Here is a 17,923-nt window from a genome sequence, read left to right on the forward strand (position 1 = left end):
ATGTCCAAGGTTGCTCCTCTGCACGAAAGAATTCCTGTCAAGAATAATCTCAGTAGGGCTATTCAGCTTCTCAACTTTCTCCTACTCCTCTGTCTCCTCACTTACCGTTTCCTCCATCTGGGCAACAATGGACCTGCCTGGCACCTGGCTTTCATTTGTGAATCATGGTTCACCTTCATGTTTTTCTTGTCGATGAATACAAAATGGAACCCGGTTGAGTACAGGACTTACCCACAACGACTCTTGCAGCAGTAAGCTCGAAACGAACACTCGGATAGTGCTCTCTGCCTCTTCACCTGTTTTTACACCTCCTCCCATTAATCTTCTAATTTCTCCAGCTTTGTTTTATGCAGGAGATTTCCAGAGCTTCCCCTGGTGGACATGTTTGTGACCACTGCGGACTCTACGCTTGAGCCGCCGATAATTACCGTCAATACCGTGCTTTCTTTACTCTCCGTTGACTACCCAGCGCACAAGCTTGCTTGCTATGTCTCCGACGATGGTGCCTCTGCTGTCACCTTCTACTCACTTGTCCAAGCTCTCGAGTTCAGCAAGTTGTGGGTGCCTTTCTGTAAAAAATATAATGTCAGGGTTAGAGCTCCTTCGGCGTACTTCTCCACGGAACCACACGCTCCTGAAAGAAATTCTTCTCACTTTTTTGACGAATGGAGAGAGACGAAGGTAACTAACAGCTAGCCATCAACCTCAGCAGAACTTTCCACCCAAAGACTTCGTCTATCTTCGCATCTTCTTCTAATTAATATGTCTTTAATCTTGCAAGCAGGAGAAGTACGAAGCGCTTCACCGGAAAATCGAGATGGCTGCCGATAATCTGGTGAACTTGCTCGGAAACGAAGACTATGCTGTTTTCTCCAAAATTGAACATGGAAATCAGCCTAGTATCATTAAGGTAAAGAGTGCTAAATACCGGATATGAAAGTCGTTTTTAGGATCGCACACTCCATGGAATGACAAATCCAAATGGATCACTATTTATTTATGATCTAAAAAATCAACTGAAAATAGTTCAATCTAACCCTATTGGACCAAAATAAGTCATCCTACCGGTTTGATGGCTAGTTCGGTTTTAATAACATTAGTTAGAAGTGATTAAAAGAAAATTTTCAAGATAGAGAGAGAATAATATACATATTTTTAGGAGAGTTTTTTGTGTTTGCATTTTGCAATAATATAGGAGGAATTAGCCCTATTTTTAACTTTTAATGGGATATCTTTTCCATACTAATTTGGTGGTCCACTTAAGGTGATATGGGAGAACACTGATGACCATCTGGAGGCCATACCTCATTTAGTATATGTGGCCAGAGAGAAGAGGCCAAAATGGCCGCATCACTACAAAGCAGGGGCCATGAACGTCCTTGTAAGTAATCGACTGCCATAATGGAACCTCTCTTTTCGTTTACCACGAATTTGCAATATACGAGAAATGTAATTTGGGCGAGCTGGACAGACAAGAGTGTCCGGCGCGATGACGAACGCCCCCTTCATGCTCAACGTCGACTGCGACATGTATGTGAATGATCCCCAGGTAATCTTGCATGCAATGTGCTTGTTGCTGGGCACCCAGAGTGAGAGGGAGAGCGGCTTTGTTCAAACTCCACAGTTCTTCTATGGAACTCTCAAGGATGATCCGTTTGGGAATCAGTTCGTAGTGGGTCAGAAAGTGAGTTACTTTCTCCGTTTTTCTTCTCGAATTTCCTTTCCATTCCATCTAAAAGTGGAGGTTGGACAACTGCGTTTTATGTTTTACGGATCAACCGGAGAGTATAAACGAGAGAGAAACTATAAAAACAGAGTGAAAATGCATGATTTAATCTGTCGATTTCTAAAGATGTAAACTTAACTGAGTTGTTGGATTAGATTATAGTTCATGGCTTGGCTGGACTTCAAGGACCCGCATACGGTGGAACTGGTTGCGTCCACAGAAGAAAAATCATTTATGGACAAACTCCCGAGGCTGGTCTGATGAGCGGTAAGGATTCTCAATACAGTTTCTTTTACCCTTTTTAGCAGTTTCTACTTTTAGTTCAAATCAATGTCTTGGCTGAAATCCCTTCTCTTTTCCATCACTAGTTCGTTCTTTTCCTTTTTTTCTTATTAATTGGAGCATTCTTCTTTGTCAGACAAATTGAACGAAGAGTCTCTACAAAGGAAGGTCGGAAATTCCAAGCAATTCGCTGCATCAGTTGCTCGTCTACTGTGTGGGGGTAATGAAGAAACGAATCATCTCAGAGCCATCTCCAGCAATGTAGAGGCAGCCATTGAGGTCGCAAGCTGTAGCTACGAGTTCAACACCTGTTGGGGCGACGAGGTGAGACCAGTCACGTAATCACAGAAATAGACCTTTCCGCAGTACCCTCTCGCAGCTTGGCTGGGCTCACGAATTCAACAACTTGCGGACTGATCTTAATTTCCTTCCGCAGGTTGGCTGGGTCTATGGTTCTGCAACCGAAGATGTACTCACCGGAATTAAAATCCACTCGATGGGATGGAGATCCACGTATCTGACGCTGGACCCCCCTGCATTTCTTGGCTGCGCGCCTCCTGGGGGCCCTGCAGCACTGGTTCAGATGAAACGATGGACCACAGGCCTGCTGGAGATCATCTTCACCAAGTACGGTCCAGTGCTGGCTGTCCTCACCAAAAAACTGGAGCTCCGGCAATCCCTCGCCTACTTTTCTTTTCTACTATGGGCGCCTCGTTCCGTTCCTGAGATGTGCTACTCGTTATTGCCAGCTTACTGTCTTCTCTCCAACAATGCTTTCTTGCCCAGGGTCTGCATTCGGTGTCTTCGTGTCTTGATTTGCTCATATTCATGCCGATCACTTGATATTGAATCGCTGCTTGATTTCTGATTAGTAACCCTTGTTGCAGATAACTGAGCCGGCTATGGTGATTCCTGCTGGCATATTCGTCGTCAACCAGCTTAATGGTCTCTCGGAATTCATCAGCTGCCGCCAGTCGGTCCGAGCATGGTGGAACACGCAAAGGATGACTCGAATAATATCGGCTACTTCAGGGCTGTTCGGTATTTTAAGCGTGTTCCTAAAGCTGCTCCGATTATCAGAAACAATCTTCGAGGTCACTCCGAAAACCTCAAGTACAGAGGACTCGGGCACGAAAGCAGGTTCTGGGTGGTTCAAATTCGATTCGTCGCCAATCTTTGTTCCCGGGTTGGGATTGCTGTTCATTCATATGGTAGCGTTTTCTGTGGGTCTCTGGAGACTGAGCCCGTTCTACGGTTGGGAAGGCATCGGAGTTGGAGAGATGGTTTGCAGTGCGTGGCTAATGCTATGTTTCCTGCCTTTTTTGAAAGGTCTCTTCAGAAAAGGGAGTTATGGAATTCCCTGGTCGGTTATAATGAAAGCATCTGTATTGGCGTTGCTTTTCATCAAGTTCTGCTTGAATTAGTTTCCCCTGATGAAATAAACAGGTTTTCTGTCTGTAATTTTTTAGACCCAAAATAGTTTCATATGTCCTGAAATAAGGGCAGAAAGAAGAAAAACTAAAAAACTAGTTCTTGACTTCATGGTAAAAATATGTAACAAACAGTCATCATTCAACTGTATAATAATCTGTTAGATCAAAATATCAGATTAAAGCAGATTCTGGGAGAGCCCGTGTAAGCATGACATATACAGGAATTTTGGAACAGATACACATCAATAGAAAAGAAGGTGCTATGTGCTTTCTGCTTGCGTTAAAGTTTTTATAAAGAAAAAGGCAGAGAATCAATTCAATGTTATCAAGAACAAGCGAATCGGTTCAATAACAAGATTCTGTTAAGGAAGAGACTGCGACCAGACGAGATCAAGTGACATATTATACTCTTTCTAGAATCAAAGATCAGAAGGCTCTCCACTATATACAACACCCCCCCTCTTCAAGAGCTCGGAGAAGTGTTCAATTCCAACCAATTGCTGATCTACTCTGCCATGTCAAGACCATTGTGTGGGATAAGGCAGGGAATGGAGACACCCCCGCCGCTCATAATCTCGCTGGAGAAGAAGAGGCCAATGCTCGAGAGGAGGCTTGAAACGATAGCGGAGGAGGCCGAAGGACGAGAAAATAATGGAAATCTACCATGCAGTACTGCACGGGGATCTGAGGTTAGACAGAGGCGTCCTACAGCGATCGTTGGATGACTTGATCATGTTGTAATCCTCTAAGAAAACGCCTGAGTGCGTAAGCCGTAAGCGTCCTTGTTAAGTGAAAATAAAATTTCAATTTTAGAGGATCGCTCAAATAAATGTTTCTTGTTTGAATAACAGAATTTTATCACGGTAGAAATAATTATATCCTCATATTTCTTACACTTTTATTCTACGAATCCTATTGAAGTTATGTGAATATTTGATATATTTAAATGTATATTCGGATCGATTCTAAAAGTGACACGTATTGAGGTTCTAGGCTAAAATAAGATATATCTTACTATATGATTCTAAAAATATATACTCAAATGAATACACATTGACCATACACATGATGTGTCAAATGAGCCCAATACCTGGCCTTCATTACCACGCGCACCAACGGTTTAGGCGGGCATTTCCCCGCGCTCCACAGGCCGCCATTTAGTTAGAACGAGAGAGACCAGGGTTTTAAGTCTTGCTTCCTATCCTCTGTCCTCGCGCTAGTCGGCGGCAGCTACGTCTTCTTTTCCCACGTTACCAGCTTCTGCTACAAAAATTCGGTTGTACCCTCTTCTTACAGAGAACACCGTTCTCAAGTTCCAGATTGGTATCTTTTCATTTTCCTCTTGATCATTTTCCTTCCAAGTCGTCCGCTTACTTGTTTTTTTTTTTTTTTTTTTTCCTGCCAATAGTGTCATTTTTGCTATTTTCTTGGTTAATTTCGACCCAACTAAAGCCAAATATGTTTTATATCAGCATTCAAGAATTCGAGTTTTAGAACATTGAAATTCATGCATTTTCCTCAAATATTTGGTGAAATTCTTTTCGAGCTTCATTTTCAGATCTCTCGTACGATTACTCATGGAGTATGCCCTTTTAGTTTACCATCGTCTTTGTAACTTTCTACAGTTTTATTTTATTTTTTTATCAAAATGTTTACTTTTTTTTTTTTTTTTTTTTCAGATTGATGCCTTTGATGGGGTTTAAAATGCATGATGTTGAGTAGGATGTATGTTATGTATTTGCCATTGCCATTCACCAAATTTATAGAAATGTCTAAGCTCCAAGGCTCACTAAAGGAATACCCTGATGTTATCTCTCCGCCATGATTACCAACTCCGAAGTACTTAGGAGAGTTACCGTTGAAACAGTTTACGCACAATCTGCATTGGACAAACCCATCCCTATTTGCGGGCCTTGTTCTATTAAAATTATGACTCTTCTGTGGAAGAAAAGTGGCCACCAGTTTCTAATTCTCTGATCTCACTTCTGCATATTTTGGGCATCAAATGTCACTATCTCATTGTTGGCAGCAATCTGAGCTATCAAGATGATTAAAGGACTCTTGTACCGTCAAAACTTGTCGATGGTTTTTACTGAAAGGGACTCTTAATAATTCTGTTTTTTTTTTTTTTAATAAAGTTTTTGTTAAGAAATGGTATAAAGTCACAGATACCAAGTTGTGTAATTGCTTTAGCATTAGTTGTATTCTAAAAATCTGAATGCAGGCATCCCAATGTCTTGTACGAATATGTTCAGATTTAATGAGATGAAAGTTTTGGACACAAGTCTTTGCGTACTTTCTAATACGGATACATTTATTATGCTTTTGGTTTGGCCCGACACACTTATAACCATACATCAACTTGTTTGGACCAATTATCATTCTGCTGAAATTGATGAACTTGGAGAGAGGGCTTGTTTTTATTGCAAGTGAACTGTTAGCTTCTCTTTTGCTTTTGTATAGATTTGGGCCAGCACTAGATGATCTTTTTATAATTCATATATACTTTTAACAGAATTTATTTCTATGATTTGGTCTATCTACTTCTGTTTTTTGTTGGTCCCTCTGAGTGCTCCATTTTGTTTCTGTTCTGAAATTTTGATGATGTTTTTTGGATGGCTTTCTTTTTTAATCTTTATGTGGTCTTAATATGTTCTTCTATTTATGATAACAATTGAATTCTAGGGTTCCATCACTTTAATCTGGTTTCCTTCTTACTTGCGTGTGAGTTGGAGAGAGATAAACGAGTTAAGAGAGAAGAAGGAGAAGTGAGAGGAATGTGTCTGAGAGAGAAGAAACAAAGTGTGAGTGAAAGAGAGGAATTAGGGCTGAAGTTAATACACACCCCGTAGCCTTTGTACAATAGTCTCATACATAGCAATGAAGAGAGATACTAAGAGAGACATGAAGAGAGATATTAAGAGAGAGAGATACATAAAGAGAGACACTAAGAGAGAGACATAAAGAAAGAGAGACATTGAGGGAGAGAGGTATTAAGAGAGAGAGATAGACACATTAAGAGAGACATAAAGATATTAATTCTCTAACAGTGACATCAGCAGGAATTTTTTTGTGGTGAGTAGTCCTTTTCTTCATCGGATATTGTCTCTTCATTGGTGTGTACTGAAACTGAATTTTGTATTTTCCAGTTGCTTTATTTTTGTTCTACTAGAGCCTTAGATAAAAAATCTTTCATGCGTGCAGTGCTATTAGTGTGCATTTTAAAAAATGCTATAGCATAAAGGATTGTACTCTCAATATAGTATAGAGTTTATTTCAGTTTCAGTATTAAGATTTATATTTGAACAGTAATTTTAAATTTTAAACTCTTTAGGTCTTCATTTTGTTGAAATCAGTCAATGGGCACTACAGAACAGCTCAATCAGAATAAGAGGAAGAAGAGGAAAGCCTTCACACCAGAAGGAGAGTTCAGATATGCACTTGAAACCTGTTCAAAAAACAATAACCTTTCACAAGCCCTCTCTCTGTATGAGAATGCTCTTTCTCACAATATTAATCTCAATATCTCCCACATCAATACCCTTCTTTACCTATGCTCTAATTCTTTATCCAGTCCATTACCTAACTCCGATGAGCTGTCTCCTGACCAATCTGCTATTGAGAAAGGTTTTCAAATATACAATCACATGCTTGATCACAATGTCAGTCCCACGGAAGCAACAATTACAGCAGTGGCAAGACTGGCTGCTGCCAAAGAAGATGGAGATTTTGCTTTCAAATTGGTGAAAGATTTGGAGAAATGCAAAATTCTTCCTAGATTGAGAACTTATGGCCCAGCACTTTTCACTTTCTGTAGAAAAACAGAGGCTGACAAGGCATATTCTGTTGAAGAGGACATGCTTTCAAAGGGGATTGTGTTGGAAGAATCAGAGATTTCTGCACTTTTGAAGGTAAGCGTGGAAACGAATAAAGAAAATAAAGTTTATCTTTATTTGCAGAAATTAAGAAGTTTTGTAAAATGCGCATCTGGGTCCACTGGAGAAATAATTGAAAGTTGGTTTAAAGGTAAATTAGCATCTGAAGTGGGTACTCCAGATTGGGATGTTGAGAAGGTTAAAGAGGTAGTTTTGAAGAATGGGGGAGGTTGGCATGGTTTGGGATGGCTGGGGAAAGGTGCATGGGAAGTTTGTAAATGTCAAATTCGTCCAGATGGGTGTTGCTTATCTTGTTGTGAGGATTTAGTTCCCGTTGATATTGATCATGTGGAGACAGAAAGGTTCGCGGAATCAATTGCCTCTTTAGCTGCTAAAAGGGAAGCTAAAGCAAACTTCAGTCAGTTTCAGGTGATCTTGAATTTTTGGTATTGTTGCTTATATTACTTATCAAGAAGCTATACTACAACAAAAACATACTAATCAATAAGCTCTACTACCATTAAACATATACTTGGAATAACATTATTTTAAAGGCCAGATACATGTTCTAAAACTCTTGATGCTAAAATGAATAATGTCACATTTAGTTTCTTGTTCATGCAGTCAAAGTAAACTCTGTATCGTGTTTATGTTATTGCAGAAGTGGCTAGAAAGTAATCCTGGCTATGAAGCAATAGTGGATGGAGCAAATATTGGCTTTTATCAGCAAAACTTTGTCGGAGGAGGTTTCAGTATTTCTCAGGTCTGGAAACATTTAGTGTAACATTTACTTAGAATTTTCTGTCTCCCTTCCCTTCTCTTTCTGTGTTTCTACTTTCTAAGATCCATATTGCAACCTTTGCTATGATTTTGGTCATTTATATGATTCTGTAAATTGTTCGTGAGCAGATTGAGAGTGTTGTTAGAGAATTATGCAGAAGAGGTGAAAAGAAATGGCCTCTTGTCATACTGCATAACCAGCGTGTAGAGGCACTGATGAAGATCCCTTCCAGTCGAGAACTACTCGAGGAGTGGAGAGCTCAAGGTGCTTTGTACACCACTCCAAAAGGATCTAATGATGATTGGTAGGTGCATCACAAACTCTGTTAAGTTATTGCTACACTCTTTGATTATCTATTAATCATTTCCTGGAATGGCTTATGAACTTTCAAATAGTGCATAAGAAGGCAAGTTTTATTTTTGCAATTTAAAGCTGTAGTCTTGACGTTCAAACATCTCAGTAACTTTATCAATCAATAAGATCAAGTGCGACTATTATGATTTTCTCTAGGGGGTCATTCTAGAGAGGGTGGCAAGAAATCCTAACTTTTCACTTGTTTCTGCTTGAGTTCATATGGAATTTGGTGGACATATCCTGATCATAGGACAAAAATGTTTGGGACCACTTATTTAAAAAAAAAGTTCTTCAAATCATGCAGTTGAGTTCATACATGACCAGTCGAACACCTAAAAACGCTTGAGCTCCTTATGGCTTCTTAATTGAAGGTTTCAATTGCTGTTTTATTTTATATTAGGCTCTCTCTCTTCTCTCTTTCTTTTCTTTTTAATAGCTGTGGTGTACAAAACATCAAAAAGGATATCTATTCTTTTATGTTATCCATGATGTCTTTCAATCTTAAATGTTGTTTTAAAAGCATGTCCAGATTGTTATGTTTCTGTCTTAGTTTTAAATGAATCTTGGTATGTTTCTCTGTCGTTTGTCAAAATTTATAAATTTGTCAAACTCTAGTACTTTCAGGGCTGTGTTGTTGAACACTTGAACTTTCAGCAACTATAAAAATTTCTGTTGTTCATTAAAAAAAAAGAGTCATTGTAAAACAGGAATTCATTAACTCAGTTGTATCATAGAGTTTGTGAACATCTGAAAATTTCAGCGAAATCATATATTTAGTGACCATCAGAGATTTTCAGTGGAAGTAATGTTGCACTCATGCTGGGGTAGCTCAGTTGGTTAGAGCGTGTGGGTATCAACCACAAGGTCGAAGGTTCAAACCCTTCCTCTGGTGAATGAGTGGCCTGTGCGATGGTCATCTATTTCCAATCAATTAAGAAAGCTTTTACTTTATTTTTTGTGAAATTTGCTCTGTATGTCATCTTTTAATTCCATATTCTGGAGAAACTAATAATACAAAATCTTCACTGCTATATAGTGATGATTTCTATGCCGTAAAGAAATCAGTTATATAGATATAGAACAGCAAAGACATTTGATTTCTGGAATTTTTTAATGGTGTATGACTTTTATTTGCTAGAAAAGATATATTTTATATATATAAGACAAGAGTTCAATCAGGAAAGAATAGTAAAGGAATTCCCAACCAAGGGAGGGAATCAGGAAACTCCTTCCTTTGCTAGAACATCAGATATATTGTTAACAGCCCACTGATTAATGTGGTAGAGTCCTCTTAAACTGTTACTTGGAGAGAGAAATCCAGGTTATCCAGCATTAGCCCTTGAAGCCTTACTTTCAATTTCATCAGATTCTCTTCCAATAAGACCTGAGGGTAGATCCTGCATTTTTTGGTATTATATTTATTCATCAACAAAATTTCATCTCTCTGTTAGTGGGTAAAAAGTCTTCTAGTTTATAATTGTATGTGTATTCCACGTCTCTGGCTAGTTACTTGACAGTGAGAGTTGTGTGTACGAGAATAGTCCCAGCATTAAGATTGCAGATCTGATAGTAGTACTCAAACTCAAATCCAAGGATGGTGTGTGAGTTTGCATCCAAATATTTTCTTGTGATTGCTGGAAGATGGATGAAGAAAACCTGTCAATGTTTGTAATATTTATTAAAAATTATGAGCTCTTAATCTCTCAATCTTGCTTTACTATTTTCTTGTTCTCTTTTTGGGTTGCAGCATTTTTTGTTTATATTATTTTGCATAGTCTGTTATGCAAATACTGTTGCAAAGTCAAAGATAAACTTGATCTCATTGACTAGGGTGTAAGACTCTCTTTTGATCCACATAGGACTTTTCTCAAGAGTGTCTCTCTCCATGTCACTTTTTGTCGGCAGTGTTCATGTGTCTCTATCTGTGTTGTTGGCAAGTACAGCAAAAATTAATTCTACTGAGATTAAGATATATTTTGTTCAGGTGAACTGCAATTTGTATTCAGGTTTAATTGAGATCAATGTAATATGTATAGCGTGTAGGCTACTATTATAGGAATTTGATCCTTTGTTTGCCTTGATAGATGGAATTTTTTAACTGTGGATGGTTATCTTTGCCAGAAATAGTACTTACAGCCACAGGGTCCTTGTACTGCAGTTTCTTCTCTAGATGGTGACCTGTTACTGTTATTGTACTGGTGGCATATACTTTAAGAAATGAAAAAAATTTGATGATGGAAAAATTTGGTTGTCATTGTGATTATATACAGTTCCCTCCAAAATGTGGTGGATCATTTGGCAACAGCTTGGAGTGATGCAAATTAAGTATTTGTGTAGGCAGTTTAAGAAGTCATGGATTATGAGTTAAATTGATTTATTGTTTGATTGTGTTTGACTTTTCTTTAATCTTTTCTCAGCATGTTGTTAATATGAAGAAGTCCAGAATGGTGTTTTATTTCTAAAATTTTAAAGTAGGAAACATTTCAAACTAAAGCAACTCTTGAGTTTCTGGTACACTCTTCAGTTAATTCTGAAGAATCTCTCTGATGATTTACTACCACATTATAGCAGTTGAATGTCTTCTTATGTTAATAACTTGGATGATCGACCACCTCACCGCTAGATTAGTCTCTGTATTTTTTTGTGTATTTTTAACTCTTGAGTCGAGGTCTTTCCATGATCCATCAGGTGTTTTCTTTCCTCCTTTGGGAATTTCTCTATTAATTTGAATTTTTTCTCATCTTATTCTGAAAATAAAGAACAACTCATCCAATGTTCATCTAGTTATGCACCTTTAGCAACACATTGATTTTTTCAATTTAAATGAGAAAGACATTTCATTAAAGAAATGAAGGAGATATTACATCAAAGGAAAAGAAAACAAACTGAAAGTAGATACAAAAGAAATACAAAGACATACAAAATCAAATGGGAAAGGTATTGCTAACAACAAGATGTTGCCTAGGTGTACCCTCCCTAGCTAAAGAATCTGCTAGGCCATTTGTATGTCATGAAGTATGGCACTAATAAATAGGCAAGGTGTTGGAAATGTAAAAAATCTCATCAAAATACAATAAGGTGGAGAGTTTTTCCCTGAAACCCAACTAAGTACAACTAAAAAATTTCCCTGAACAATAAGTGGCATGGAAAAGTTGGCTGAATAAGGCCTTAAACCTTGAAGAAGGGCTCTCAATTCTGCCATTATGGAATTACACGAATCAAAGTGAAGAGAACATTAACTGTAGAGCCTTGAATAACCCCACCTTCACCAGCCAGCTTGGGACTGTCATGAGATCTACTATCATTTAGTTTAAGAGAACCAAGAGGGCAGGGGCCAAAAAATGAGTGGGAATTTGATGAAAGGAGTAAGCACCATTGAGACACTTTTATGGAGATTCTTGATATTGCCTATTGTTGTTAGGCAACTCCCCTGATTTCTGTATTGTTCTCTCTGTTAATATATATATCATTTAAAAAAAATTTGGATGAAAGGAGTAAGAGCAGCTTTTCCAATTATTTCTCATGAAATTTGCTTGGCCAAAACAGAATGCAATACATGGCTGCCTCGATGGCACCGGTTTTTTGCTTTTCATGGAAAGTTCATCTACTGAGCTCTTTCCAAAGATTCCAAGAAATTGCAGCAATTGAAAGCTTAAAGTTTTTTTTCTCCCAATCTTTCCACAAGGTATCATAGCTGATTGCTCAAGCACTACAGAGAAAGAATAGGAAAACATAAATAAAGATCACATTTTAACGTAAAAGTGTTCCAGACTTGCCCAGAAAATGGGCAAAATAAGTGCAAATGCTCAATACTTTCATGATCATTTGGTCTTGAATCCTATTTCTCCTTTACCTTTGCTGGTCAATAGTCAAAATTCTTTCTCTTGATGCACACTGAAGAAAGAAAAACTTCTGGTGGGGCTGGAAATTGCCAAGAGATTGCAACACTATCTTTTTGCTGAAGATCATAGCAATAAATGAAATTGTATTGGGAACTGATAGTATAAGATCCAGAAGGGTTGTGCTTCCAAATCCTGATGTCATCATCACCTGAGACACGAATATAAATGTTCTCTAATGTGGATATCAGATTACAAGCTACATGTGCTTTGTCATTGTGAACTTGGGTCCAAGGCCTATTCCAAAATGACTAGTCACCTTATGAAACCTCTTTTCTAACTAATAAACTCAAGATCTTTGATCTCACTAATCCATGTGGGACTATTCTTTAACACTCTCCCTCACGTGTAGGCACATTGATAATTTGGGTGGAGGCCCACATGCAAGTACTCGCTCTGATACCTTGTTAAATTAAGTCCAAGGCCCATCCCAAAATGACTAGCAACCTTAGGAAACCTCTTTCCTAACTAATAAACTCAAGATCTTTGATCTTACTAATCCATGTGGGACTATTCCTTAACTATCATAATTAAGATCTCTCCTACAATTAGGATCCCAATCACAATGCTCTCTATTTGTGTAGGAGTTCACTCTCAAATATTTGGGTCCTTAACTAGTCTGTAAAGATCTGGAAAAACAAATGCAAGGCTGTAATATCTGTTGCAACGCATTGATCTTACATTCTTTGTTCCTTAGATTTATCAGGCCATTAGAAATGTCAAGAAAACCTCTCCAACAAAAGTCACCTGCCTGTCAGAGGCTAACTGGAGTATAACATGAAAGTCAAGTCTGTTATTTATCAGCCAGTGGCATGCTACCGACAAAAAATAATTACATTGTTGCTGTGAAATGACTGGATCATGCAAGGATCATCTGCATCATCTCCAGCTTCCATACTGTATGGCATTTGTATTCACAGTGAAACTCTGATCTACATGTCCTTTTCGACCAAACTGAAAGTGTTAAAATAATACCAATAGTTTCTTTAGTCTCATGCATTTTGAGCCTTGTTATATCTAATAGATGTTATATTTTGAATTCAAAACAAATAGTTTTCTTTCTTGAAATCTTACAGTTTTGGTGCATTGTTGTTTATGCTGCAGGTATTGGATTTATGCAGCTGTCAAGAATAAGTGTTCGATAGTTACAAATGATGAGATGAGAGATCACATCTTTGAACTCCTGGGGCAAGATTTTTTTCTTAGGTGGAAAGAGCGACATCAAGTATGTATATTATAACTGCAACTAAAGTGAACGGAACTTTATTATTGTTACTTGTAATGTAGTTACAAATGATGAGATGAGAGATCACATCTTTGAATTCCTGGGGCAAGATTTTTTTCTTAGGTGGAAAGAGCGACATCAAGTATGTATTCTATAACTGCATCTAAAGTGAGCGAAACTTTATTATTGTTACTTTTAATGTAGGCTAAATACATTTTGGTTAGAGATTTTTGCTTTTTATTTTTTATTTTTACCTTTTTTGAGAAACAATGAGAAATGAGAAAAGATTCATTATACTGTGGATCAATTACGGTTTATTACTTCTCCCTAGACTTCTCCTTGTTTCCTTTTCGAAAGAGAATTTCTGTGCTAACTCTTCTTTTCTGCAGGTTCATTATACTTTTGTGAAGGGTGTTGTGAAACTGCAGATGCCACCACCATATTCTACTGTTATCCAAGTAAGGTTTTCTCTGCTGGTTTATTTCTTGTTAAAAATCAAATGTGTTAGCCATTTTTCTTTTTAAAGCAATGAGCATAAGTTCATTTATCTCAGAGTGTTTTATTTTCCCCCAAAAAAGAAAAAAAAGCAATGAGAATATGAATTCAATAAGAGAGCTCAACGTTGTTACCCAGGTTCTGTTAAGAAGTCAATTGTTGCTTATGGATGCTTGAACTACTCATTTCAATCATTCTTCTGTGTTTACCTTTGAAATCTCCGTGGTCCATGAGTTTGTTCATTCACTTCATTTAAATGAGAGGTTCACCGAATTCACAAAAGCACCATAAGAAAAAAAGTGGACTAAAATGATGCAATCATGTTTTGAGGATCTACCCAAAGTTGTGGCTAAGGTTGCAAAAATATGGCTTGGATCGTATCTGAGGAACATGACAGGTATGAGGGTTACTGAAGGTTCTAAAGAAACTAGAGCAGCACCTACTAATTTTGCATGTTTAATTACCCTGATTTAAAGAAAAAACTGAAGAGATGAAGATAAAACTCTCTGAATGCATCTCATAGATAGGATCTTGAATCCACGGCTGTCATTTCATAAATAACTAAAAGAAATGTATGTTACTTCACCCATATTGAGCAATAGTTTATTAGAGAAGTCTCTCGTGATGTGCATAAAAACTTGTATGCATGCCTTTGAGTTTGTATTTTCCCTAGAAATCAATGTTAAGCATGAGGAATTACAACTATAAAGGCCATAGTTAGCCTAGAGGAAATTGTCATGTAACAATCTGGTTTTTGTCTATTCTGACAACTACTATCTCAACTTGACGATTTCCTAGTTTTTGAGCCAAAGGTCCAATCTGCATTCTTCTATTGTGTTAGCTACTGCTAGCTAAAGGCAACACCTGTAAATTTTCATTCTAATCTTTGAACTTTGATAACAGTGAGACAATTGAATTCATTAGAAGGGGGTCTACCTAGAGAGACCGATACAAAAATGAGGGTACACAAATAGTCAAATACAAACTTAGCTATATAACACAGTTAATTATTTATGAGAAAGGCTAAAGTTAGCAAGTGTCTAGTTTTGAGAAAATTGAATTCATTAGAAGGGGGTCTCCTTAGAGAGACTAATACAAAAATGAGGGTACACAAATAGTCAAATACAAACTTAGCTATATAATACAGTTAATTATTTATTAGAAAGGCTAAAGTTAGCAAGTGTCAAGTTAAACTTTTGACATTCTAATCGACAATTATCTACAATAAAAAATAAATCAAATTTATTAAACTAAAAGTTTTCCTAAAGAAACATCTCCTAATTGGGGACTATTGACAAACCAAGCAACTACTATGGGTATGTTGCTGCTGATTTTCCCAGGTTAGATAATACTAAAATCGAGTACTCCCCCGATATTTTTGAAAAATAGAAACGTTCATTCCTGTCCTTCTTGTTTATTTCATGTTTTTTCATGGCTTCATCCTTTCTACATCAGCAATTTATTCAACATTAGCCGTGTACTTTATAAGGCTGTCAAGTGCAGCCTCTTGGCCTTGAGCCTATTTATTGTATCAAGCCCCATTATATTCCAAAGTGGCTAGCCACTTAAAATGCTTATTGATTAAACTTATAATTGAATACCATTTTTTAGTGTTTTTGAATGTGGGACTTTTCCTATTCAACACTCCATGAGCCCCCTTCATGTTCAAGCTTATATATAATGGGCCCGATACATGGCACATAACACACAAGCTCCCACCCAATAGACCCCAACACAAAAACTCCTAACTAGTACAAACTGGGCCTTGTCCCACGTGCACATCTTGTTTTGATACTACTGTTGGATTGAGCCAAGTTCCTTCCCAAAAATGACTAGCAACTTAAGAGATCTGTTGCTCAACCTTATAACCTAATATCATTTCTTAATGTTTCTCAATGTGAGACTTTTTCCACTCAACACTATTCTTGGTAGTTAGCTAAAGTGGTACCAGTTTTTTGGCTGAGACTGTAGTTCCAGTTGTCATTAATTGTAATGTGGCTGTCAGCAAATTCTTTGGCTCATGTCTTTGAAAGAGATCATCTCTCTATGGGGAGATTGTTCTGTGACTTGTCCTACTTTTAGTATTTTAATCATTTGAGTTCAGAAATTTATTTTCATTTTATCTTTGACAAAAGGATAGGATTGCAGAACATTCTCCTATCAAATTGTCACAGGCTTCCAAGGAGAGCCATTTTTGTTTAGCTATAGAATATTTGACGGGTTCTTAATTAATGCCACCAAGATCTTCTTCAACATCCTCAATTTAACTTTTGAACAGCTTTCTTCAGGAATCGCATTCTTGCAACTTCAGAGATCATTTATTTACTGTACCTCCCAAGTGGCAAACATTTTGGCCTTGGATCACCTTAAGTCAAAATCCTTCTTCCACAGATTTTTTTTTTTTTAAATTAACATGCTCAAATTTGTATAAATTGCATCCTGGACAGTAACAAGTGGTATGTTACTGGGCCTTTGAGAAGCTCTCTTTTTGAAAACTTAAAAAGTAGGCTTGGATTAGATTTTCCCAGGTTTCTTATCCGTGACTAGTTGAATTGGTGCCTGGAGGTATCTTAACTTGGTACCTTTTAGGATGTAGATGTAGTTGAGAACAGAGAAGTTACAGAGACGAAAGGACAAAAAACTCGATGCATCTAATTGAGTTGTGATCTGAACGTTTATGGTGGTTAATTGTAGTAGAATGGTAATAGACGATGAATTCCTTACTGTGTTTTTCTCTGATAGCTCTTTAAATTATGAAGTCCTTGTGGCAAATGATATGAGATGAGAGATTACCCGAATGCAGCTCCACTTGAACTAAAGTCAGAGTAACCTTTTTTTTTTTCTGCTTTTTATTCTGAATCTCAGGAGTCAGCGACGGGATCCTGGCATTTTCCCTTAATTGGTGAATATAGTGAGGAGGCATCACGGACTTGGTTGTGTATAAATAGAAGGCAGATACCTTCAACCTGTGTTGCCAATGACATCGATGAGATGGCCTGCACTGACAAGAAAGTGGCTGACTCATGTTCCGTCTCTGGTAAAAGGAAACGATAACAGTCCCTAGTTTTTTTCTGGGATTGAAGCACCTATTGAGGCTACATATCTGCTGGCGAGTTCATTTTTTCGTTGGTTCCATTGCATTAAGAAGAAATACATCGTAGTGGAACAAGAATGCAGAAAATTTAGCTAGCAGTCAAGGGTAAAGGCTGCTTTTGCACATCCATGTGCGTGAAGAGAAATTTATAATTTTTTTTTCTTTTAGTCGTTTCTGAGATAAATTGAAATCGTCCAGAGAATTGTGTTTTAATTGGAAGCTGGTAAAGATCCCTTACTGATGGTGTGTTTGTCTGAATCGTTGATCTCTGGTTCATCATCTTTTATTGCTAGCTAAGGGCACTCTGCTCCAAAACTACCAGTAGATGATGAAGTAACTTTCTTATTTAATATTTTAGTTAATAAAACTAGAGTGGTAGTTCATTATGAGAAATTTCTTTTCCTTACTAGCAGCTGACTCTTATGTTGATGCATGAATATACATGTGTTGTTTTCTTATCCTTCTTATGGAAGAGGGCAGCCACACTGTACTTGAGACCCTCCAGGCCTTTCTTTTGCGTGTGCTTCAGATTTGTCATGGGGATTTTGTTTGGATCTTCATTTTAATCAGTTGGCTAGGTGGTGGCACAGAGAATACCTCCTGGGCGCAGCAATGTTGAAGGAGAACGCCGCATTGTCAACATTGTAAAGCCTTAACTGGGTATGGAAATTATGTTTTCCTTCAGAGAACAAAAAGAATGATAACTTGAACGCGTCAGCTGGGAGAAGAAGAAGACGGCCAACGCCGTTGGTTAAAAGG

General features: G+C 37.6%; 2 protein-coding genes and 1 non-coding gene across 4 annotated transcripts; all 3 read left to right on the forward strand.

The window, feature by feature from the left end:
* Positions 1-3,432, forward strand: LOC137958579 (cellulose synthase-like protein H1). Its single transcript, XM_068805645.1, has 9 exons — positions 1-251; positions 357-681; positions 785-910; positions 1,265-1,381; positions 1,472-1,684; positions 1,882-1,993; positions 2,145-2,332; positions 2,445-2,795; positions 2,896-3,432. The coding sequence occupies exons 1-9, from the start codon at positions 1-3 to the stop codon at positions 3,430-3,432; spliced, it is 2,220 nt and encodes a 739-aa protein (XP_068661746.1).
* A 1,170-nt stretch (positions 3,433-4,602) lies between these two features.
* On the forward strand, positions 4,603-17,534 carry LOC137958898 (proteinaceous RNase P 2-like). 2 transcript variants are annotated; one of them, XM_068806099.1, is made up of 7 exons: positions 4,603-4,764; positions 6,776-7,745; positions 7,978-8,079; positions 8,226-8,401; positions 13,455-13,575; positions 13,965-14,033; positions 16,936-17,534. In XM_068806099.1, exons 2-7 carry the CDS (start codon positions 6,801-6,803, stop codon positions 17,122-17,124), a joined length of 1,602 nt encoding a protein of 533 aa, XP_068662200.1. In that variant the 5' UTR covers positions 4,603-4,764; positions 6,776-6,800; the 3' UTR covers positions 17,125-17,534. The 2 variants fall into 2 exon arrangements, with proteins under 2 accessions (XP_068662200.1, XP_068662201.1); XM_068806100.1 differs by having other exon boundaries at positions 6,798-7,745.
* Positions 9,270-9,343, forward strand: TRNAD-AUC (transfer RNA aspartic acid (anticodon AUC)). The gene has a single exon. It is a non-coding gene; the product is annotated as a tRNA-Asp (tRNA).
* Positions 17,535-17,923: the final 389 nt, after the last annotated feature.

Source organism: Aristolochia californica, unplaced genomic scaffold (assembly GCF_029961685.1).
Source record: "Aristolochia californica isolate CCGP_79_NKW_82.1479 unplaced genomic scaffold, dmAriCali1.0.hap1 SCAF_3, whole genome shotgun sequence".
NCBI classification, from domain to species: domain Eukaryota; kingdom Viridiplantae; phylum Streptophyta; class Magnoliopsida; order Piperales; family Aristolochiaceae; genus Aristolochia; species Aristolochia californica.

Bases quoted from the DNA above. Each gene is read 5' to 3' on its own strand.
- LOC137958898 (XM_068806099.1), top strand. From the start codon at position 6,801: ATGGGCACTACAGAACAGCTCAATCAGAATAAGAGGAAGAAGAGGAAA. The intron at 8,080-8,225 runs GTCTGGAAACAT...GTTCGTGAGCAG, and splicing joins GAGGTTTCAGTATTTCTCAG to ATTGAGAGTGTTGTTAGAGA. The intron at 13,576-13,964 runs GTATGTATATTA...TCTTTTCTGCAG, and splicing joins GGTGGAAAGAGCGACATCAA to GTTCATTATACTTTTGTGAA.
- LOC137958579 (XM_068805645.1), top strand. From the start codon at position 1: ATGTCCAAGGTTGCTCCTCTGCACGAAAGAATTCCTGTCAAGAATAAT. The intron at 682-784 runs GTAACTAACAGC...TCTTGCAAGCAG, and splicing joins ACGAATGGAGAGAGACGAAG to GAGAAGTACGAAGCGCTTCA. The intron at 1,994-2,144 runs GTAAGGATTCTC...CTTCTTTGTCAG, and splicing joins CGAGGCTGGTCTGATGAGCG to ACAAATTGAACGAAGAGTCT.